At 43.1% G+C, this 24,490-nt stretch overlaps 1 protein-coding gene across 4 annotated transcripts; it reads left to right on the forward strand.

Moving 5' to 3' along the window:
- The first annotated feature begins 122 nt into the window (after window positions 1-122).
- On the forward strand, window positions 123-24,270 carry PANX2 (pannexin 2). 4 transcript variants are annotated; one of them, XM_048938896.1, is made up of 4 exons: window positions 123-496; window positions 808-1,120; window positions 16,191-17,642; window positions 19,396-24,270. In XM_048938896.1, the coding sequence occupies exons 2-4, from the start codon at window positions 895-897 to the stop codon at window positions 19,752-19,754; spliced, it is 2,037 nt and encodes a 678-aa protein (XP_048794853.1). In that variant the 5' UTR covers window positions 123-496; window positions 808-894; the 3' UTR covers window positions 19,755-24,270. The 4 variants fall into 4 exon arrangements, with proteins under 4 accessions (XP_048794853.1, XP_048795021.1, XP_048794929.1 ...); XM_048939064.1 differs by lacking the exon at window positions 123-496 and having other exon boundaries at window positions 1,024-1,120; window positions 16,138-17,642; window positions 19,396-24,269; XM_048938972.1 differs by lacking the exons at window positions 123-496; window positions 808-1,120 and adding an exon at window positions 11,904-13,228.
- The last annotated feature ends 220 nt before the right edge of the window (window positions 24,271-24,490 follow it).

Genomic DNA, 24,490 nt, shown 5'->3' on the forward strand with positions numbered 1-24,490 from the left:
CCCTCCGCCTCGCCCCTCGCCCCTCGCCCCTCGCCCCTCGCCCCCCGCCCGCCTCAGCGCCCCGCGCGCCCCCGGAGCGCCTCCGGCGCATGCGCGGTGCCGCCGCGCGGTGCCTCCCGCGGGGACGCGGTCGCGGCGCTGCCCGGGGCCCCGCAACGTGTTGCGCGCCGCTGCCTCCCGCTCGGCGGCTGCGGCCGTTCCCTTTAAAACCCCAAAGGACCTCCGCGCTCCCGCCATCCGCTCCGCTCCGCTCCTCCCCACAGCCCCTCTCGCACGCCGCTCGGCGCGGACGGGCGCTCCCATGCAGGCGCCAGCCGCCCGCTGCAGCATCGAGTGTCGGCCCCGCGCCCGGAGCGACCGTGTCGCCGCTGGAGGTGCGGGGACCCTTTTCCGGCAGGAAGGTCCGGCGTGAATTGATTTGCAGCTTCCGCCGCTGTTTCTGAGCCGCCGGTTCTGCTCGCCGGCCCCCGGCAGCCGAGAGAGCCGCAGCCGCCAGGTAACGAATGCTCCATCACCGCCCGCAGCGCGGGGGCTGCTGTGCGGCACGGGGCTGCTGTGCGGCACGGGGCTGCTGTGCGGTTCGGGGCGCGGTGCGGCTCGGGGCGCGGTGCGGGGCAGCGCTCGGCCACCGTGCCGTCAGAGGGCAGCTCCGGCGCTCCCGCCTCGTGCCGCGCCGTGCTCCCCGCCGGGACTGCGCTACCGCGCGGCGCCGCCCGACCCGCCGGCACCGCTCTCGGCGCCGAGGGGCGGCGGGGATGGCGAGGCCCGGCCGCGCCGCCGTTACCGCTGCCGCCGTTGTCCCCGCAGGCCGGGAGCCGCCCGCAGCGCAGCACCGCAGCGCGCCGCCCGCCCCGGGGAGGCCCGGCGGTGTGAGGCCGCCCGCCGCCGCCGCTTATGCAACACATCATCGATAACCACCCCGACATGGCCACCGCGCTGCTGGCGGGCGAGAAGCTGAAGGAGCTCATTCTGCCGGGCCAGCAGGATGACAAGGCGGGCGCGCTGGCGGCGCTGCTCCTGCAGCTGAAGCTGGAGCTGCCCTTCGACCGCGTGGTCACCATCGGCACCGTCCTCATCCCCATCCTGCTCGTCACCCTCGTCTTCACCAAGAACTTCGCCGGTAAGGGCGGCGGGACGGGGCGGCCGCGCCCTCGCGGCTGCGGGGTGTGGGGCGGGGCGCGCGCTTCCCGCCCGAACGGCCGCTGCTCCTCGACGGCGCTGAGAGGCCGCGCCCGAACGGTTGCGGGGAGCGGCGTGCTGCGGCCGGAGGGCAGAGGTCCTATGGAGACTTAACGGTCCCTTGCTGTGCTGAATGGTGATGGCAGAAATCTCCAGCGTGCTTGGCTTTTTTAAGGGCCTACACTTCACACACAGATTCTCGCAGTTCAGGAAGCCCAGTTTGGCTGCCCACCACACACAGAGCACAGTCCTTCCTGCCTGGAAGCTGGCTCAGGTGTTGATGAGCCTTGAAAAGTAGTGACCCAGCACATTGCTGTGCGCCTCTCGGGCTGTTAGCAATGTAGGGAGCCATCGCTGCCTTCCTCATGCATCTGCCTGAAGAGCGTGCTTGGCAGCACATGGCTTGTTTGGTCCCCTGGAGCTTCACATGGAGATCCATGTGAAATTACCAGTGCTTTAATACACAGACTGGCAGTCTGAAGCTCGTATGGTTAGCAGGACTTAGCTAGGTGCAGTCTATCCAAACTCATCTGAATGCAGTCCTTTACATGCTGCTTTGGGGTTGACCTCCAACACACACATCCTTAATACTTGCTTTCATTATAACGCTACTTAGAAGAGTAACTGCTTGTGAAAAGCATCTTAGGTGGAGATTTTTCTAGATTATAGCTTAAGCGTTTTGAATTTACTTCATATTTTGAACATACATCTAAATTTCTGAAGTCCTTCAGCCACAGTTGATGATAGCCTCATGTTTTTGCATGGTCATCGGGAGGCCTCTTCATGAGACCATGTTTTCAGGAAACTGTGAGCTTGCTGAACACCTGAGAACTGTCCTTCTGCAGTGACTGAGAGGCAGGGAACTGCTGCTTTTGTGGATCCTTAGTGTAGAATGCAGAAGTACTCGGATCCCTTCCTCTGTTTAGTTTGTAGAAAGGAGACAGTAATAAAAAGGTGTTTGTAAAAGGCATTTAGAGTGCCTGCTTTGTACCTGCCTTCGTAGTGCTGGAGATTTACTGTTCTGGATGTGAGTAGGCCTTGATTTGACCTTGGGAGCAAGAAAGGTCATGCACATTCCCATATGTGCCCTTACTGTTGTGTGAGTTCTCTGACAGAAATCTGTTGATGAATCACTGCTTGTGCAGACAGCAACAGCTTGCTCTCTTTGAACAAATCCTCTCAGGCTGCAGATTGTAGAGGGAGCTGCAAGTCTAAAGGACTCTGAGGTTTGTACAGCACGTGCTCCTCTGCATGTCCACACCGTGGTCCATGCAAGTTTTTGGAAGAGAAGACATCTACTGACTTCACTCATTGCTCACATCTGCCCAAGTTTCTGCGGTTGTGTTTGTTTTATGCTGTGGAAGACTTCTTTCTAAGATGATAGTCATGGTCTTGAATGTTTCAGTTGATTTTTGTTTCAGAAGTGCTAAAAGCAATGTCATTTGTTTCTAGTCACAGACCTTGTGTGCTCACTTGACCCTATAAAAGCATCTGCTTCTTAAGAGCAGAAACCTGTTGTGTCTTGCCCAGACAAAGATGTACAAGGCAGCGCAGAAATCTCCTTTATGTCACTGGGACAGTGCTCTTACCTCATGTGATGCCATTTGTTTGTTCATTTGATCTACAGTCAGAAGAATATGAGAAAAAGATACGAGAGCAAGTTGTACAAGCTGCAGGGGGCTGGTGAAACTAGGTTGCTTTTTTGGGCTGTAGTCTAAGAGCTCAGGATTAGTGGATTCAATTCTGCTTCTTCTGAGTTCAGAAGCAAAACTCTTGCTAACTGTAGTGTGACCTGAATCAGGTGTTTCAACTCTGTTACCAGAACAGTATTTATTTACTCAGTGTTTTCTGAGTTAAGCTTGTCTGGAGATGTTGAATGTGATCATAGCAGTAGCCCTCTGACTGTGTGCTTGTTCCTCATTCTGCTGTTAGTGTTATGTTTCACACGTGCACAGCCTCTGATCTTTAAAACAAAACAAAAAAAAGAAAGTGGAACTTTGTTTCCTTGCTTTGGATATTGCAGTTTATTTAATACATACTAGAAGTGCAAAAATCACTGAGAGAAATGCTGTCTAAAGGTTCCTCTTTGGTTGTTAAGATCATAGCAGCTTTCCAAATCTTTCTTGATGCCCTTCTGGGCCTCAGTTATGGCCTCAGAATGGGAAATAAAAAACTAATCTAATCTTTACATCACTTTTTAGAAATTAAATCACAAATTCTGTAATGCATGCACAGGCTGTCCTGAAAAAGAAACAAATATAGCCTTTCTTTGCGCTGCCCAAACTTTCTTTTGTAAGATAAAAGGAAGTCCCTCAGCCAACCACTTACATTATCGTTTCTGAGTCTCTAAATCCTCCGTTACTGTTTTTTCAACAAGCTACTGTGATTCTAGAAAGGAAGCTCTGAGAAAAATAGTTACAATAAATGCATGTGCAGGATTTGTACTGGGCATCATAAGGTCATCCAGGAAAGTAGTGAGCTACCTGACACAAAGAAAGCCCAAACAAGCACCTACGAAATAGGAGTAAGAATTGTCTCCCTTCTTAAAACATACCAAAGGACAGGCTTCATATACAACCAGGGCACATGATATTTATGGCCTAGCATGTGTTGACCTCAAGGACACCCAAGGAAAGTTTTGGAGGCCTGTATCTCTGAGCAGTGGATGGATTGGTCTGTCAGTGGAACTTGTGTTCCAGAGAAACAGGGCTCTGAGCCCTGCTCAGAAGGGTGCCTGCAGCTGGCAGGGTTGGCTGAGGGAAACCTCTCTGGTAATGTTTTTCTTGTTGAGAGCAGCGGTGAATACAGGTAATAGTCCCAAGGGAATTTACCTGTTTTTCTGTTTTCTTTCAGAAACTACGGTTTTAAAGATCAATTTATTCCTTTATACAAATCTGAATACTGACGTGTTATGGTTTCTGTCAGAACAGTGATGTGACCCCCATTATATTGTGTGTATTTCTAATACTGGTTACAACACTCCTGCACACATAGTGCTTGAGTTTTATTCCTTAGAAGTTTGATTTCTCATACCTGATGATTCAGAAGCCTAATTTTTTTTTTTTTTTTTTTTAATTCCCCAGCATCTTGAACAATTAGTTGTCCCTGTGCAAACTGAAAGTAAAATACAGCTTATAACCTCTGAGTGGAGAGTTCTGATTTGGTAGTCCCACAGTGCCCCAGTGCAGGAATAGATAATCATGCCAGGTACCTGGCAGCAGAAGAGCAAGTTGTAAGCCTGTAAGTGTAGGCTGTCACTTCTTAAAATGTGGAGAATACATAGTACTAGATAGACTGCAATGTGCAGTATCTGTTTGATGGGAATCAGTTGGTCCATGGTCTTTTTCATCCTCTACTCTCCCTGGTTTTACCATGGAACTAATTCACATGAACCACATGGAACTAGCATACACGGTCCAGAGCCACAAGCAGGGAAGCTGTTGGGCATTCAAAGCTACTCTTCGTCAACTTGTGCCATGCTGTGTCCTTTGGCTGGCAGTGATGGTGCTGGCAGTGAATGGCAGCCTTCTACAGTGAAAGGTCCTGAGGCACTCTTCTGTACAGTAGAGGAAGAGATACTTGGCTCTCATTATGAGCTGCTTTGTGTTTAAACACTGATTAAATGTTGTGCTGTGTTGCGCAGCAACACCATCAGTAATGTCTGTGGGACGTTTGCTCTATAAGGGACCCGTGAGAGATGGGCCCCAAAAGAGGATACATTGCTGGTATTGTTGTGTGTTATCTTCACAATATTGAAATATTTTGGTTTCCAAGCTTTAGGATTCATGTTGTCAACTACAGCTTAGTGATGGCTAAGTCATATCCCTCATGTATAGTGCCTTGTGCTTCCCATACACAGTGAATCATTCTATTATTGCAGTCATGTTTGCTTTTCCTCAGAAGTTCTTCAATACCAATTCTTTATTAAAATAAAGCAAAACAGTCATCCAGTTGATTGCTACACTGCAGTCAGAAGCCAAGCAGTGGCATTGATTTTCTTGCTAGGTTTGTAAATCAGAGCCTGCCAAATCCCAGCAAGTTGCTTATGAGTATTTCTATGTGTCTTAGCAGTTACTTAGCTCAGTTACATAGCCCTCTTAGAAAATTCTCACAAGGAAGTCATGGAGGAAGACAGTAAGTTAAATGAAGGGTCACTTCAAGTTCTACGTTGTATTTTCTGATTTGTAATAATTCTGCATTATCAGTGCCTACTTCACCGTGGCATACAGTGTATGTGTCAGCTCAGTGTTGTTATGCATTTCACCTGTTTGAAATAGTATGTGTTGAGGATTTCTGTATTAAAAGATGGAATTTTAATTTGTATTTCTGGTCAACTTCTCTACTTTGTATTTCTGTTACAGACTGTGGGCAACATATTTACACACTCACTTCCCTGACTTGAGTGTTAGCTGGCTTTTGAGCTTATTTTCCATGTTTACTATTTAAGTGCACATAAAGCCATGCAAAATAATAATTAAAAAAAAAAGTGTAAGGCAAAATTGTTTTATATATATATATATATATATATATATATATATGAGAACGTGGATGCAGAAATTGGTTGTGAGGCAGTAGTAGTAGCAGCAAGAAGAGAATTTAGGCAGTGTCTCAGTATCACCTGTGTTTCAGTGCTTTCTGATTATGTTTTTAAAAAGAACTGGAGTACTACAAGCAACCACAGGCCAACTGTGCTTCAGCCACTGACTGTTGGCACTGCTGCTGGAACTCCTCTCAAAGGGTAAGGGCACTTCTCTCTCACACACACGGGTGCAGAGGAGGCATCCATGACATACACAAGCTGGTGTTCCATGCGTTTTGATCACAAAGATTTGCAGTTATGCAGTGGAATGTTGAGTATAAAAGTAATCTTGAGGAAATGCATGAGCCTCACATAGGTAATAATTCTGCTGTGATTTCCAGAGGCCACAGACTTTTTTATATCCTGAATTCAATCTCTCCATCTTCACTGACACTCACATGCCATCTTGTTTTCATACTGACTTGACCTTTTCTGCACTACTGACCCCTTCATTTTCTTATGTCACTTATGTGAAGAGGTCCAAAACGGGGACGAGATTTAGCTTAATGTGTGCTTGGAGATAACTTCAACAATCTGAACAGGTAGATGGTCAAAACTATTTTTAAGAGCTAATTAATTAATTCATCTTTCTCAAGAGGGAAATAATTTTTAATAAATGAGTAACACTGAGGCTGTTCTTGGGTTTACCGCAGAGCTTTTTTCTCACTAAGCAAGGTAGATCTACACATTGAATTACAAAAGCTGAATTATGTCACAGCAGGCTGGCAACATTCTTGTAGAGGTTTCTTTCGTTTCACATGGTGCAGGATTTATTCTAAGATAACAGTGAAAGCAGTGCAGGTATTTCCATCATGAAGGACTTAGTATATTATACTCTTGAATTTGGCAGTATGGTAGTACTTCTTACCATAGCAAGGTTTGGGATTCATTTGCTTTTCTTTTCTGGCACCGTGCCTGTCGTGCAGATTTGAAGAAGTTACCAGAGCAGCAGTGCAGACAGTTGCTGAGATGCATGGAGCATTTTTGCAGTTTGGAGCTGATTATTTCTGGGGCATCTCAGCCATTTGCTGAAGTAATCGTTTTTGAGGTTGAGGTGCCTTGTCCTCTGTGGGATCCACAGCCTGCAGGAGGGCAGGAAACCTCCACACTGGAAGTTGTGGAGTCCCCGGGAGCATTTGGGGTCAGATTCTCATTGCTCTGTCATGATAGACCAACACAGTTGTGACACTTCATAAAACTCAGTATCTCTGTACATAGAATCATAGAATGGAATCACAGAATGGCTTACGTTGGAGAACTCCTTAAAGATCATCTAGTTCCAACTCCCCTGCCACGGAGGAATCACTTTTCCATAATGCAGTAGGCAAGTCATCTCTGCCTCCAAATACTATGGTGTTAAGATAACATAAGTACCTAATGAGCTAACTACTTGCAATTTACTTTTTAGTAAGTTTCCCAGCTGCTGGGTTTATGGCCATAGGTGTTTAAAACAAGCCACCTTTTTCATTTCTGATCATTAAAAATGCAGTGATGCAATAGAACAAAACTGCTGTTTCCTGTTGTTTCCAGTCTGTGTTTTTTGTACTTCACCCTTGATTTCAGAAATCACCTCTGTCTATCATCAGTTGCACAGGACATTCAAAATTCATTTCACATTGGCATCTGTGTGTTCTTGCAGTTTGCTGTAGGTGTTGCTCTGGTTCACATCGTGGTGGTGACTCAGTGTCTGTGTAGCTGCTTTGAGGGTTTCATCTCTAGAGGGCGATTTTTGAATTGCCTGAAAATATTTTTTGATCTTTGGATAACATTGAGACATTCATTTTTACAAATTATCTCCACTGCTGTGCAGACCTGTATGTCACCAAATCCCACTTACCTCCTCACATTAAGGGTAATTGTAGAAGTAAAGGTTATTCCAATCTCTCTTGTAGGCCTTTTTGTGTGGCTGAATTTCATTAACTGTGTTTTGATGAATGCAACCTTCCGAAGATCAAACCTCTCCTCAGATCTTAACCTAATATGAAACAACATTATAATACAGAAACACAGCTCTAGCTGCAAATATAAGGACTGTAATTTCCTTCCAAATATCTTCTGTTTTCTCACAGAGCTGCTGAATGTAGGAAGAAATGCTCGTGGTGTTGGTGAACAGTACAGTGACTGTAGATGAGCTCCTTTCTAATGACGTTACCACCATACTGCATGGCCACCACACAGTGATGGTTGCTCATCATTGAGGGAATATTTCTCCATAGCAACAACCCAAGGGATTTCCTTTAGGTGTTTCTGCACCTGCCGTGTAACAGTTGCCATTTCTGGAACACTCTAACAGACTTCAACATATGAACCAAGCAGGAATCTTTCCCTCCTGGAGTATGCTGGGCAGGTATTACGGGTTGTTAAGCTTTCCATTGCTAGAAGTGAACTTCAGCATACCAGCTAATGGTAGAACAGCTCATGTCTCTAACATACAGGGAGTGTAGTCCTGCAAATTTATGTATCTGCTGCAAGTGTGCATTATCATTTTAGTGACTGGATAACCAAATACAGGCTGTTCAAGCGGCAGTCTTGGAAGAAGAAAGGTCCCATATTCCAAGCAGGGAGGCACCCCTGCGGGTAACCAGTTACCTAGCAGTCTTTGGAACTGCTTGGCTACATCTCATCCATTCTGACTAGCACTGCACAAAGTCACAGAACTGTAGAGGTTGAAAAGGAGCTCTAGAGATCATCTAGTCCAACTCTCCTACTAAAGCAGGTTCCCTAGAGTTGGCTGCACAGGAATATACTTGTAATATACTAATACTTGTAGAATATGGATAAGTGGATTAGCAGCAGTGGTTTCCTGTCTCATTTCTTTAGGGACTTTCTTTTTAAGATTTTTTTCTTAAACAGGACAAGTGGTTTCAGAGAGTGATCAAAAAAGGCTGTACCTTACCTTGTTGGTCATGGAGAAATTTGTACCATAGGAAGACTCCATGGGAACCTATATTCTTTGGAAAGAATATTCCCTAACAAAGGTAAAGGTGTTGTCTTTTTGTTTCGATGAATTAGTAATTCTTAATGGCTAGCTTGTTAAGTTAAGGCTTAGTTCTAGGAACGCTTTATATTCGTATTCAGTGAGTTAAATAGGATTGCATGACTACAGTTGATACACAAATGTAATTTCAGGAATCCATTCTCATGTTGTACTAATATCTAACATTTAAGTACCCTTTAAATAAAGTAGTTGACATAAAGCTGTTAAATTAAGGGAGTTTTTCATTTGGCTGTGAGCTGATTTGGATACTAGCCATCATTTATTAAAATCGCATCCAAAGCAGAGAGTTTGATCTTCCTTTTGGAAGCTTCTGGCTGGCATGTAAAATCTGTTTACTGTTTAGATGACATAATACTTCCTTAGACTACATTTTCAGCCTTAGTAATACGAATATTTTTTGTTCTGTTTTTCCAGGAAGAAGAGGACTCAGGACGTTTCTTCCTTGCCTTTTAAAATATATTAAAAGCTAAAAAATAAATTATTTCAGTTTCATTAATAAACAGTTTTCTACCTGCTTGCTTGTGCATTCCTTTTAGTACACAAGATGAATGAGGCACGTATGCCTGACTGCTTACACATGATACAATGGAGGGATGAACATCACGATAGGATGCATTTGTCAAATATTAGCATCTATGGCTGAATTCAGGGAACATCTCATTTATCTTGGCTATTAATCAAGAGAGCCTACATCAAACACTGAATTTCTTCTTACAGACAAGAGGAGAGGACTTTACAAAGAGCTCTTTGGAAAACTTGACTGACGTGTCACCTCTTCTGTGTATGCAGGTTGAGCATCTGCATAAGGATGATTTAACAGTCCTCTTCAAGAGGATGAAAAGCCGACTGGTAGAAAGTTCTAAGGCCCAGGGTGAATCTGCAATTTATTATACTTGTTAAATAATAAACTTAACAATATGCTTACCTATAACTTAACCACAGGTGTCCAGAGTTGGTATGTCCTCCCCGTTGGCATTCCCTCTTAGCCTGTCTGTCAGTCAGAGCATGAGTTAACAAGACTGCCTGTTTGGCCTGCTTGCATGTTTATTTCTTGAGTATCAAATAATTATTTGGACAAGAGACATGCTTACCTTCGTCTTGGTGTAGCAAGTACGAGAATTTTGTCTATTTCATTTTTCATGCATTTTTTTTTCTTTTGTCTGCTGTTAGGAAATGGTTCTGTTCCACCTCCATTATTGAATTGTTGGTCTAGAACGCTGAAATCGTGCAGTTTAGTTGGGGGATTAATGAGGTGTGATTTCTTTCTCAATCTAAATTCTAAAAGAAGTCACAAGATTCATACACAATTAATTATACTTTGCAGTTTGCTTTTGGTGAATATACTTTGTTTTAGTGGGTAGGTGTAAAGGGTCATTTGCCCCTTTATATATGGACATACACTGTGTATCACTAATATTTTCCTTTATTACTTTTCAGTGTTTACCAAAAGCACTGTAAATGCTTTGTCCATATTTAAACGTATTTTGACTATTGCATGTAACACTGCTTTTTAAGCTTGAAATTGAATCCCCTGCAGCGTCGGCTCTTCAAAGAGATGCACATGCCTACTTTTATGCACCGTGAGTAATCTCATTGGCTTCAAAGAAACTGCCCAATGCATGAAGTCGGTTGAGTCTTTTTAGGAGCAGGGTTTTTTACTGTGTTGAATACTCAGAGGTTGGTATTGTTATCTTTTTTTGAATAACAGAAACGAATGTTTATGTTAGATCAATTCGCTCAGTTGACCAGGAAGACTTGTACAAAATGAACTTGAGGAGATAGAGGAGAATGATGTGTAACAACCAGTTTGACCATGTCTTCTTGACTGTTGTCTCCATGTTCACACACCACCTCACACATCACATTTTTTGCAGGTTTTTTTAATGATTATTTTAATATGTAAATGCACACAGGCAATACACGCACACAGCTTCTTGGTGGACTGTGCCATTGATATCTTTTCCTAGGACTGAGATGTAACGCTGTGGCCTGAACTCTGGGCACTTGCACTGTAGTTCTCTCTTTTGTGTTTGTTCTTGGGCATGGCTGTTTCTCAAAAGTGAACAAGGGGGAGAGGGGAAATATCACGTGAGGAAAACCAAGCATTGGGGCAGGTTGCATGGGATAGCTGTGCAGCCCATACCTTCGGAGGTTTTTAGACTGGACAAAGCCTTAAGCAAGTTGCTCTGAACTCAGTGTTGTCTCTGCTTTTAGAACAAGATGGGATTCAGTAACTTTAAAGGTTCCTTTCAGCTTTTCTGTGATTCTGCATTGAGGTATATCTTCAGATGGAACTTCTAGAACAGCAATTAACCAGATTTTTTGTTGGTAACTCTGTTTTCAAATCTGAGATTGATTTTTGCAGTGGGAAGTTGCACAGGGGTTCCAGCCCCAGATCTCAGCCCCTCATTTGAGGAACTGCAGAGCATACAGTGTTGAATCTCCAGGGGGAAATTAAGCACTTCATGCTTAATGCTTAACATGTTTAGTCCTTGCAGCCTGACAAAGTATATAGTTCAGGGACTGCTGAGGGTGTGCTGAGGTATGGGGAGGCTGGGGAACCATTTGAAGGAGGCAACGGTAGAAGTGGTAGCCTGCACCTGAGGAAAGTTCCCAAGCATTTCTCAGAGTGTGTATTAACAGGCAGCAGGCATCACTTGGTTTCTGTGCTTTACCTTCGCTCCTGCCCCCCATACAGTCTGTTTAGATTCATTCTAAAGAGTTTTTTGAGCACAATCCCTGCTTTCATCCCTCTCCCTACTTTGGTTATCATCTCCCAACCGTGTTCTCTAACTTCCCTGAAGTATGCCCTTTGTACTGCTGTACTGTCTAGGAGCCATTTTTCCCTGTTTAAGTGGTATTTAAACTCACTAGGATTGTATGGCACAAAATGAAACATGAAAAAACTTAGCTTTCAAGGGTTTTTAATTTTTCAAGTGGCATATCACAATTATGTCCCACAGCTGAGTCGTTCCTCTTTGACTGTTTCATCTTATTTGTATGTCTGATTTGTATGAGATGCCTCATTAATGAGACCAGTGTTAGGGATTTCTAGAAACCACTTATGTGAACAGCAAGCAGGGTAAGACGTGTTTATCTACATCTGCTGAAAACATCTGATGTACTGCTGCTGTGGTCATCTAAAAAAGGGAAGCTAAGCTTCCTAGTATGCATCTTTATACTCCATATAGGATAAAGTATAATATACTTCATAACCTATTAATATCAGTCTTTTTTCTGATGTGGTAATTATTTTTGAAGATTAGCCCGGAGTTGCTTAATCTCTTAGCAAGTTGCTTAAAAGGTACAGTTTGTGGGGATGACAGTGACTGTAGGTAAGTATTGCAGAAGACAGAACTTATTCTCAGCTGTTTCAAGTGATTTTGTTCTGGTACAACTGTGTTGAAGTTCATATGTTGGCATGCAGTTAACGCATTTCTGTAGGTGGACCTTAGGGCAGACCTTCAGGCTATGAACTTCCTGAGATTTCACTCAGAAAATCGTACAATAGGCCATGACATTTAATGGAGAAGTGTTGAGTTGAGTATTCCAGCTCCCCATAATGATTACAGGTTAGTTGAGTACCGTGTTCTTATTTCCACTGTTGCTGCAGATGCACACAGTAGGAATTACTGTCCCCTGAGTTCACAAGGATGAAGCTGTCAGAGAATGTGTAGGGATAGGTTACACTTAAGGCAACACCCAGAAGAAGACCAACCCGCTCAACCATAATAGTGCCCCTTAAGCTTTCCAAAATTTTTCCTGACCATACCTGACCATTTCCTACACAGTTGTATAATTATTCCATATTAAACTGCTGAGTTTGAGGGAAAAGCTACATTTCATGGTAGCTGGGTTTATTCAATGAAAAAGAAAATTCTTGAACTGCTTGAGGGTGAAATACAAGCATCAGTAGAAATGTATCTGAATGTGTCTATGTATCTGAATATAAACATAGAAGCAAATATATTTTTTACACTGCGTGATCCAATGTCAGAGCTGTGGTGATAACACTCATACAGCTTTTTTATTGCTGCTTATCTATCACATCATTGCATCAGAAGAAATCTGCTGATGTGTCTTCATGAAACTGAATGTGTGTTAAGTAGGGCTTGCAGCTTAGTGAGCAGTGTGTGTGAGAGCAACTCATCACTCTTCCATCCTCAGCAGATAGGCATTTTGAGATCCAGCTGTATGTTGCTGCCATCTTCCATACAAACAGGATTCATTACTGACATCGTGCTTTTCTTTCTCATTTATTCCTGATTGACACAGATTGCAGTAGAGGAGAAACGGTCCATGCCCTAGTATGATGGGATCAAACACCTTCATGGTGTTAAATGCTATGTTAAGTGCAAGGTAAAATGCTGCTATTGCCTAAGGAGCATTCACAAAAGCTAACTTAAACGGAGTGATGATCTTGCTTGGCAGCCTCTTGTCAATGAAGAGAGACAGGTTCCTGCAGGCAACAGGTAAATTAGTCTTCTGCTTTGAATCATTGTCTGGAAGGGTCTTCCCCTCCTCTCCGCTGTCTAGATGAATGAGCTTCCCCAGAGTGATGCTGTGCTTTGTGAGTCATGTGCTGTGCTGTGAAGGTTAAGCTAAACTCCCCTGTGCAGTAGCTACCAAAATCAGTGACTTTTGCTGACGGTGGGTATGACTCAAACATAGTAGAAAACAGCGTTTGAATAAAATCGCATTGGAATCTTTCTGCCACATCAATCCATTATCAAGTCCTGCTGGCTGGGGATGGGGTTTTATCTGAAGGGTCACCTGGCACGTAATCAAAGTCATGTTGATTTAATAAACATGCAAAAAAAAGTAGACTAGCATCAATAAACAACAACATTGAATCAACATGGGGCACCATGCTCAGCTATGCCAGTAAAGTAGAGATCTCTCACAGCTTAGCAGGCAATGGGAGCAGCTAAACAATATTTGACAGGAAAGCAAACAAATTTCTTTAAAATGGCATTTGCTTTCCTTGTGCTTTCCTTACTGAGCTGGACAGCCCCATTTTTGAAGTAGCCTCCACTGCTGCTATGAAGTCCAAACTAAAGTTGTGCAGCTGTTAAGTTTTACAGTGAAGCAGTGTCAGCGGACAGAGTGCAGATAGTCTCCAAGTGGCTTGTCCAACATAAATGTAAATGTTAAAAGACATTTTTATTTGTTTCCTTTTTATTCTTTTTTGTTTGTTTGTTTGTTTATTGACTATTTGCTGTTTTTGTGACATTTTGGCAGAAATCACCATAACCTTTCAGGCCTCAGTGAGGTGAACTTTCTACCATTTATTTGGTAATAGCAGCTGATACGTGATTCCAAAAGTAATCCTTGTGGATGAGTTGAATGAATGCTTGTCATCTTCCCGCGTATTCATGCTGCTGAGATCCAGGAGAAATGAACTCATGTCTTCCACAGTAATTTAAATTCCACGTTGGCAGGTTCTACTAAGCCTGGGGACACCCAATTCAAAATCTCTCTGTTTATGAGAAATACTGAAAGCTACTTGCTTGTTTTTTTCCCGTGGGAATATTTTCACATAGGAATCTCCTGGGAAATCATACAGTAACTCTTCTATAGTTTGAGTTGACTTTTTTGTGTGTGCATCCCTTCGTGGTTAGAGTTTGGAGGGCATGTAATTGCTGAAGATGAGAGTTAATGAATATTTTTCTCGTAACTGATGACTGTAAATTCACAAAGGTATCTAAGTGGGAATTTTGGTAACACTAGAGTGCTTTAAGCTCTCCTCTGAGAAAGATTGAAGCTAAATCATGATAAAATAGTTTTCAAAAGTGATTGTCAAGAATTTACAGGGCTCTTTCAATTTACATCCTATCTTGGGTACCATTATCCTAGCAGGCCTGTTCAAATTGGTTATATTTTTAGAAGAGAATCCTCACTGAATTACTTTTTAAAAATGCGCAGTCTTTAGTGTATAGATCTCTGAATATCAGGGAATACATTTATACATCAGCACTTTATCAGATCCCTAGGAAATGCTTTTTATTTGCTTGGACATGAGAAGTAGTTGGTTAACTAAGGATTCTTCTGCTAAGCCAGGATTAGGGCTTTTTTGCCTGCCTGTTAATTTTTAGTGTTCAACTACTGTTATCAAACGACAGAACATTTTATTATTTCTCTTCATAATTTGTGTTATTAAGAGAACAGTACCACCACTCTCTTCAACTGAGCTGTTCTCCATCTGAACTGTAGACTGCGTTCAGAACTGGAGCAAGCTTGGTGTTCTTGAGCAGTTCTCAATTCCAGAGAACATACCTTCTTCCCATGGATCTCATTTTAGGATTTTTTAAAGGTTTACCAGAACACTGTAAATTATATTCCTTTTGTTCTGCTTACCAAAGCATTAAAATACAGTCTTCATACTTGAAGAGGGTGTTTTGAAAGGGATCGCTGTTCTTGGGGCAGTTAATGCTATTCTTACTTTCACAAGTTGTTCTGACTTACTTTCATATCCATTGTTAGAAAAATGTAATTACATGAAAACAAAAAGCATCTACTGGGTCAAAGCCCAGTATCCTGCCTGTGGTGGTGGCAAAACCCAAACGCTTAGCAAGAAGTAGTAAAATAGACAAGCATGTGGCATTATTTTCTTGCATAAACCCTCCCACTGTCCAGCAGCCTGTGGATTGAAGTTGATGGGAGAGAAAAACGGTATAATTATCTGTGTATTTAATAATTCTTGCTATACTTTCTTTTCCATTACTTTGGTTTAGTGGCTTTCTTGATCCACTGTATTTGTTGCTTCCATAATACTGTAGGGCAATGAGTTGCACCATTTAATTGCACACTGTAAAAAAAAATATACAATTGTAAATACAGTGGTAAATACAATTAACACAGTGGATTGTGATTTGGTTGGTAATGCTTTAATTCAGACTCTTAGCTGAGATACAGCTGACTAAATGCTTTTAGTGCAGATATTTTTTCACCGTATCTAATGAGCAGACGTCGTTAATAAGGACTAAAAAGATTGTTTTCAACCATATCTTTTTTCTATTTTTAAGAATATTTAGCTGGGATAAACCTTAAGTGTCACCTAAATGAGCCTTTCAGTGTTTGTACGTATGCCAGCGTAACATGCTGAGCTGCTATATAGTGGATACTAGGTCTTGTATTTCCAGAGTTCAGACCGCAGTTTAGCTTAGGGTATTGTTCTCAGGGAGGTAACAGAACTAAGGCATCAATTCCTAGCTGATGTGTCTAGCATAGGTTCATTATAAAGCTTCCAGGCAAATAGTTTTCCCTGTGGGCTTGTGAAGATGCACGCAGGCTGAGCTGTCTAATACACATTGTGGGATGAGCAGTCGTGTAAAAATACAGTAAAGTAAAATTGATATCATTTGAAATGTTTATTTTCCAGAGCTCCTTTTGTAGGTTAAATGCACAGCAGTGACTTTTCTCTCTGTTATACAGAGGAGCCAATATACTGTTACACACCACACAACTTCACCCGCGATCAAGCCTTGTATGCCAGAGGATATTGTTGGACAGAATTAAAAGATGCCTTGCCAGGAGTTGATGCCAGCCACTGGCCCTCCTTGTTTGAGCATAAGTTCCTACCTTATGCACTGCTGGCTTTTGCTGGGATAATGTACATTCCAGCTCTGGGCTGGGAATTTCTGGCCTCCACCCGACTGACTTCAGAGCTTAATTTTTTGCTTCAGGAGATCGATAATTGCTACCACCGTGCAGCTGAAGGACGGGCACCAAAAATAGAGAAACAGATCCAGTCCAAAGGCCCGGGGATCACAGAGAGAGAGAAAAGAGAAATCATTGAGAATGCAGAGAAGGAAAAAAGCCCTGAACAGAACTTGTTTGAGAAATACCTGGAAAGAAGAGGACGAAGTAACTTCTTAGCTAAGCTTTATCTCGCGAGACATTTGTTCATCATCTTTTTAAGCATCATACCCATTACATACTTGTCCACCTACTATGCTACACAGAAGCAAAATGAATTTACGTGTGCTCTAGGAGAGCCTCCGGACAAGACAAGCAGCTCCAAATTGCACATCAGAGTGAACTGCAAGCTGCCATCTGTCCAGCTCCAGCGGATTATTGCAGGCGTAGATATCTTTCTCCTCTGCTTTATGAACTTGATCATCCTTATCAACCTAATTCACCTCTTCATATTTCGCAAGTCCAACTTCATATTTGATAAACTGAACAAAGTTGGAATAAAGACCAAGAAACAGTGGCAGAAGTCCCAGTTTTGTGACATCAATATTTTGGCTATGTTCTGCAACGAGAATCGGGACCACATAAAATCACTGAACCGTCTGGATTTTATCACAAACGAAAGTGACCTGATGTATGACAACGTGGTGCGCCAACTGCTGGCGGCGCTGGCCCAGTCCAACCATGATGCCACCCCAACCATGCGTGATTCAGGGATCCAGACCATAGACCCAAGCGTCGACCCAGCAGACATCGATGGCAACGAGCAGCTCATCATTAAGAGACCAAGGAAAAAGATGAAATGGATCCCAACTACCAACCCACTTCCTCAGCCTTTCAAGGAGCAGTTAGCCATCATGAAGGTCGAAAATCATAAACCTGAAAAGCCTAAGCCTGTGCGGAGAAAAACGGCGACGGACAGCCTTATTGCTCCTTTGTTAGAATCTGCTGCAAAAACCTCACAGCAATCAGCAGCTCATAAAACTGAATCAAACGCCGTCCCGAGCACAGGCACTGAAAAGAAACACACACGGCACTTTTCCTTGGATGTACATCCATATATACTTAGTAGTAAAAAAACCAAGCCAGAGATTCCAGCCATCCCCTCGATGCCTACATCAAAAAGCCAAGAGGGTGGATTTCTAAACCAGGAAGAGAATGTCATAGTACACGTTACCTCCTCTCTCAAAGGTACAGTATATTGTAATGACAGTACCACCTTCACAGACGATGATTTTTGTAGTGATCTTCAGGAATGCAAAGCTTATTTGAACTTTTTGACCTACTTTGCTAGATTTTGGGATAAATAATAATATTAGGATGTGTAGGCCTCAGAAACAGTAGTTGTCTCTACCAGAATACAGCTATGTGGAGAATAAGGATTATGTCAGGTACAGCCATACAAAACAGCCTGCAAGTTATTGCTGCAGGTAGTTTTTCAAGTGTAAGCAGATTTTCACAGTAATTAAAGTAGTTGTGCCTTACTAAGAAAATGAGGAGAGTTCAGCCTCTAAAACACTTTTCCTGCTCCACCAGCATCTGGCATTTTTCAGATTGGCTTTATTCTCAAGTTATATAGAAAAAAATCTCTTTGACTACCAGTTCTTAGGGATTGGCATTTCCACCTACAAAGGCTCAACTCACATTATGTTGCTCTTCACCCCAAATCCTAATTTGCCCTTTGTCTCACATGGACCAGACAGTGAATGGTCTGAAGTGTGGGTGCTGGTCTGGGATTCAGGAATTCAACCACTCCCTTCCCGTGTGGCCTCACAAGAAGCACTCTTTCTGTGCCTCAGCTCCCTGTGTGTGTCTTGCAAATACAACCCCGTTTCTGCCTTAAAGGACTTTTCCAATTATATCAACAATTGCTGTATGTTAGAGTGATGGGGAAAGCCATGTAGGCACTAAGAAAAGCGATCAGTAGATAAGCTGACAGGCAGGTATCTATCTTCTTGTTGATTTTGTAAGCTACTGACGTAAGAAACACTGTGCAGAAAGATTTGTACATCCTTAAAGCAATGGCTCTCATCTCATTACAAGCTAAGACCTCCCTCTGGGCCTCGACAGACTGACAGCTACCGTCACCCCACTGCCCAGCAAAGAAGTGATTTGAGGTATAAAAGTTTCTGTCACTTCCAAATCGTTATGCTCCTCAGAGCCCTCCAACTCCCTGATGTGCATGTGAGCTACTCTGCGGCTTTCCTTATCCGATCACCTGCTCTGATTTCAACTCCTCAAAACTACTGGGGTTTTCTGGTCTCAATTACCTTCATCTAAATTAGTGCTTGAATATTTTAAGAGTGAAAAAATGATTACTGTAGTTTTGGGGCTCTGTTACTCTCCATTGCAATTGAAAGTATTCAGCTTTGCTTTTGAGTTAGAGCAACATTGCAGTCCATCAGGTAAGGCAGACTTCTAATTTCTGGAAAGAGACATCAGTTAACGACAAATTGCTGAGTTCTTCCTAAAGACAAGTGGCTTACAACATGTAACCACTATTTTTTCCCATTGAAAATATCAGCACATTTTGTATTCCATCTTGTGGGTTTCAACATTCATAACATTTGTCAAAACATTAAATCATAACACGTAAAAAACATCTGCCAAACCATAGAGGAGAGTAAAAGATACTTTTCAGTTGTTTTCTGTTCATTTTATGAAAATACCATTCACATTAGGAAGCATGAGCATGCATAGAAAGTGAGATTTACAAAACCCATTTGTTGTTTGTCCCGTTTCCCTGAGCTTACAACCCTGTTGTTATGAAACAGCCCTGTTGGACTTCCCAGAGGATCCTAAGAAAATTCATTTTGGAGTCCTCTCCTGCTCCCATTGGAAGCAACGGCAGGACTGCCTTTATTGGCTGAGTACACTGCTCTGTGATGCACTGGGAGGGTGAAAGACTGCCCGTCTTCTAACTGGCTCTTTTGATTTCTTCTAGACACCCCTCATCCTGCAAAAGAGATGCTGTACTCATCTGAGACATGCAGAACTGTGCCTGCTGCTGGGGCTTTTGTCACATGCAACCACAACCATATAGCCACGACCACGGCGACAAGTATGACTTTGAACCCAGCCAAAGCAGAACCAGCCCCTGCGCTGAACTGCAACCCCACTCACCCTCTGCTGCACATCAACACGCTGTATGAGGATCACGAGGAGGAAGTTTCAAACATAATCGACAATGGGATTCACTCCCCGACTGACGCAGGGGAAATTCTCTCCATCCCCACCCCTAAGCAGATACGGCTGGCAACGTTTGATGAACCGATGGCAATCGTGAGCTCGGTGGAGTACTGAAGCCCCATGGCTGCTCTCTGGTGGCCAAGCCCAAGGCAGAGCAGTGAGAAGCGTCGTCCCCTTCAACACTGCACTTCACTGCATGAGCATGGAGAGCTTTCATACAAACTATAGCTCTTGGTAATAACACCAAACCGTTTTTCAGGATCACGTCATGAGCACTGTCATTTACAACATAGAATAAGTAAAACCTGGTGGAAGTAGACCTTGAACACCAAGACAACCGTTAGCTCTAGCTCTAACTATAGCTTCCTGATTGAATTGGTTTTAGCACAACTTATGAACATTAGAAGTCTGATGGCATGCCACAGTAATTTTAGCGAGTATTTAAGCCGTTTGCATTCAGAGTCACTGATGAAAGCTAAAAAGACACAGAGGTGAGGTATGCTTTTTTAATGGCAGTAGTTAAATAAGAGTTTTTTTTTTCTAAGCAGAGAGGGGCTTTTTTTTCAATTCAGAATTACACAAAAGTTATATGCAAGCCAATTTTTGTTTGTTTGCTTCTTTAGCTCACTGACGTTGGGCTCGATGGAGACTTAGCTGAAAGGGCCTTACTACCACCAGCAGCATTTAAGTGCAAAAGGAATGGATACATTCAACCTCTTGCATTTATAAATTAAAATACCTGAGGTACGCCCCGCCCTTTAACGAGCTTTTATTGTGATGGAAGATGCTGAAATGAAGAGTTTATTTTTTTAAATATATTTTACCATGGGAAAAAGATTACTTTAATAACTTTTCAAACCAGGTGTTTGTTGCTTTTAACAAAATATGTAGAAGAGAGTCATTGTAGCTGCTTATTTTTTCATAGTGTATTTATGAACCAGGTTAGAAACTTCTATGGGTGCTTCACTGATGAAAAATCTTACAGAGGTTGTTACAAAACATCTTACAAAATATGAAACCAGCAAAATCGTATTCAAATAACAGGATTAAGGAAGCCTATGAATTTAGGTGTCCAAGCTTGGCTAGTTCTTGATTCAGCAAACACTGAAGGCTATGGATGTCACTGAAACGACCCATATGTTCTTTGTAAAGCTAAGCACATACTGAAGTGGCTTTGCTGGATCTGGACTCTAGTGCAAGCAGACAATGATCCTGCTGTACGTGCTATCATTCTGATTCAGTATTTGCCTTCCTTGGCTCAAAGCACATCTTCATCCCCATCTTCCTATAACTTTGATATGTGTGATTTAATAGAAAATTCTAGTATAACTAAAACATCTATTAAAAATGTATCATGCAATAACCATTCTCAGCAAAATGATAGTGAAACAAAAAGTGACTGTGTTGAAATAATATTACTACCAGAATTATGGACTATGTGTGTTTGCATCAAATTATGTATAATGAATGGTAGAAGAAATATGCAGCACAAATACAGGATTGAAATCTTGAATTTATTTTTAATTTATTACCTCAGACATGGATATATGATACCAGTATTTAATGAAAATAGCACTGAAAATAAATACCTATTATTCTGAATAGCTCAATGTGTACTGTGTCCTAGTGTAGTTACAGACAAGTGGGATTCTGGTAGAAGCAGTATGTGGGACGTGTAAAACCACTGTTCCCCCATGCAGTACTTCATTCCTGCATGGTGTTTTCGGCCCAAACAGCCAAATATCAAGAAGCAAACCACAGGATATGTAGCACAGTCAGGGGAGGAACAGTGGGAATGGCTGAAGGATGGGCCTGTGACTTCCTGAGGTGCCAGCACTGTGGAGCTTTCTGTGTGAGGCTGCTTTGAGGTGAGTGAGCACTCGAGCAGTTGGCCAGCTGCCTGTGGCTGAAGGCTTTAGGTTGACTCCTAACGCATTGGAGGGTGCTTGGCATCACTGTCATCTGTCAATTGGTAGAGCAGTGTGTGAAGGTTCTAAAAAACAAATCTGTACCTGCGCAGCCAAGTTCTGCAAGCTTTCTCCTGGTGGGCAACCTGGGAACGGAGCATCCCCATGAACAGACTGCAAACAAGGCCAGTGGCTGCCATCTGGGGAGGCTCATCTGAGTTCAGTGGCATATCCAGGCTTTAGTGGTGAGCTGAATGCCCCACTGCATTATAATCACGCATACACAGTCCTGTCATTAGAATTAATTTCTTTTTTCAGGCAAATTAAATGTCTCCAATTTGACCACCCACACAACTCACGTTTTTACAGGACCTTCTGTCCCATTGGTATTAATGGCTGCTGTTCCACAGAAACCCTTTTCTTCAGAGTACTTCTTCAGAGTGCTTTAGACAACCAGACAGTAAGGATAAGTGTCAGCAGCATCTTTTGGACTACATTTAGGTTGTCCAAACCTAGCAGGAGACCAGCCAGCTCTATCACTCTTAGAGAAGTGCTTTTGTTGGGATTTCTTTAGTGCACTAATGCTTTTTAGTATTGGTGTTACTAACATTTCTCTGTAGCAGGTGAATGTGCATATACACAAACATATCCAAGCTTCTCTATACAGCTGTGTAGAATCATAGAATCATAAAATGGCCTGGGTTGAAAAGGACCACAATGATCATCTAGTTTCAACCCCCCCACTGTATGCAGGGTTGCCAACCACTAGAATACCACTACACACCTATAAATGCTGTATATACATGTAAATACATATTGCATATAGAAAATAGTCTCTATTTTGCAAAGGAGCTATACAAGGAAGTCTTCATTTCCAATAACCATTGCCCAATTCATCAGCATGTTTCATCTCTGACTGCTGGGATTTTCTGCTGCTAGGCATGACAGTGACAGGCCTCTGCTCCATGCTGAATTTGGGGTGCTGGGTAGTTTATATTTTGATGTTGACAGCAAATTAGTCCCTGATTTTGAGCTTTAGAAGATATATATTGTCATTGACCCAGCTTAGAGACAAAGCCATTGAGGCACAGGAAAGTGAGACAATTTGTCCCAAAGCTATTTAGGCCGTGTCTAAAGAGCTGAGATTGCCACAGGTGGGACACTGCCCTGTTCCCAGCACAGTAATGGGGTATCTTTGCATGGTGCTGTAAAGCTCTTGGAATTCTAGCAGAAAACACCTTTTTTTTTTTCCTCCCCTTCCAGAAGCACTGTAGAATATTGATCACAGAATGTTTTTCTTTAAAGAAACAATGGGTTTTCTCAGTAAAACTGCTCTGCTAAAGCACAAGCCTCAGAGCATAGTAGGAGTTTTAAGCAGAACAATTATTTTTCAGACACCTTCCAATATTTTCTGGCTTTTAATGAGGAACATTCCACTCTGCCTGTAAACAGACTATAACTAATGGGAAAACATTCTATGTGCATTACTTACAAGCAACAAATTTTCAGCATTTGCTGTACTCTGAGCAGTTTTAAGGCCTTGCTTAGCAATTTTGCAACACCATGCAAACAGAAAAATTTACAAATGACTCCACCACAACACCAGTGAGAACCTCAGGGTTCCGCAGGTCACATTCAGCGAAACGCTACCCAGCTGATCCTGCTGTCCTCGGTGGTTACTGATGTCCTGACTTAATGCTTTGTTGACTTGCTGTTTATTCACAGGATGAATTAGCCCAGAGCCAGAGCCAGCTTAATCTGAAAGAAGTTCTGGGGCTCCTGCTGGGCTTAAGAGCAAAGACTCTATTGGTTAACTAGAAATCATTTTGCTTTATAATCTTAGGGCTCATGGCATTCACCAGTCTGTCTTTCCAAAAACACATCCAGGCAGTGCACAATAAATCCCTGGGAGAGGAATGCATGCTTTGTAAGCAAAATCTGATGCCTTGCATGAGATAAGAGAGAAACTCCCCCCTCTGCACTACTGCAGATGCTTGCCTGTAAAGAAAGTTTGTGTGCTTAACAGATTCTACTGGTCTTGGAGCTTTTGCAGTGTGTCACTGAAGTCATGAGAGTCACTGCAGTTGTTGCTCAGGAACAAGAAGCGGGGCGTGGGGAGCAAAGCAAGGGGGCAGATGGGGACATTTTGTTGTTGAGAGAAAGAGCTCCTGGGAGCAACTCAAGAACTTCCTTTGTGAAGCTTTCATCCATGGAAGCTTGGATAGAGGATGTGCCAGAATGAGAACCAGGAAACCTCTGTACTCTTTGTGCTATACATACAGTCCTGCACACTTCTCACTGACAGGTTTACCCTGTTGTTGGAAAGGCCTACGCAACGTAAACGGGTACCCAAAACCACAGAAAAAATAAGCCAGAGAGTGAGAGAGATTAATAGTCCAAAAGAGGAAGACCTGATGAAACGTGTATCCCAGCAAAAGCAAAGGGCTGCTTCAGAGGGTAAACCTGTCAGTGAGAAGTGTGCAGGTACCCTGGCTAAACTGGGCAAGGTATTGCCCACAGGTCAAGGGAGGTGATCCTTGCTCTCAGCAGCCGTGAGGCCTCACCTGGAGTACTGCCACCATTTCTGGTCTCCTCAGTACAGGACAGACATGGACATACTGGGAAGAGTCCAATATGGGGCCTCAAAGATGGCAAAGGGATTGGAGCAGATCTCCTGCGATGAGGGGCTGAGGGAGCTGGGCCTGTTCAGCCTGGAGGAAGCACAGAGGGATCTCATCAGTGCCCACACATAGCTGAAGGAGGGTGCAAAGAGAATGGAGCCAAACTCATTTCAGTGGTGCCCAGTGCCAGGACAAGGGGCAAAGGTACCAACTGGAACATAGGAGATTCCATCTCAACAGCAGAAAGTACTGATGTGTTGTGTGGGTGACAGAGCACTGGTACAGGCTGCCCAGGGGCTGTGACGTCTCCTACATGGAGATC

This window comes from Lagopus muta, chromosome 1 (genome assembly GCF_023343835.1).
Source record: "Lagopus muta isolate bLagMut1 chromosome 1, bLagMut1 primary, whole genome shotgun sequence".
In the NCBI taxonomy this organism is placed as follows: domain Eukaryota; kingdom Metazoa; phylum Chordata; class Aves; order Galliformes; family Phasianidae; genus Lagopus; species Lagopus muta.

Excerpts from the sequence above, each read along its gene's own strand:
- PANX2 (XM_048938896.1), top strand. The coding sequence starts at position 895 with ATGCAACACATCATCGATAACCACCCCGACATGGCCACCGCGCTGCTG. Across the intron at positions 1,121-16,190 it reads CTTCACCAAGAACTTCGCCG|AGGAGCCAATATACTGTTAC; the intron begins GTAAGGGCGGCG and ends TCTGTTATACAG. Across the intron at positions 17,643-19,395 it reads CGTTACCTCCTCTCTCAAAG|ACACCCCTCATCCTGCAAAA; the intron begins GTACAGTATATT and ends GATTTCTTCTAG.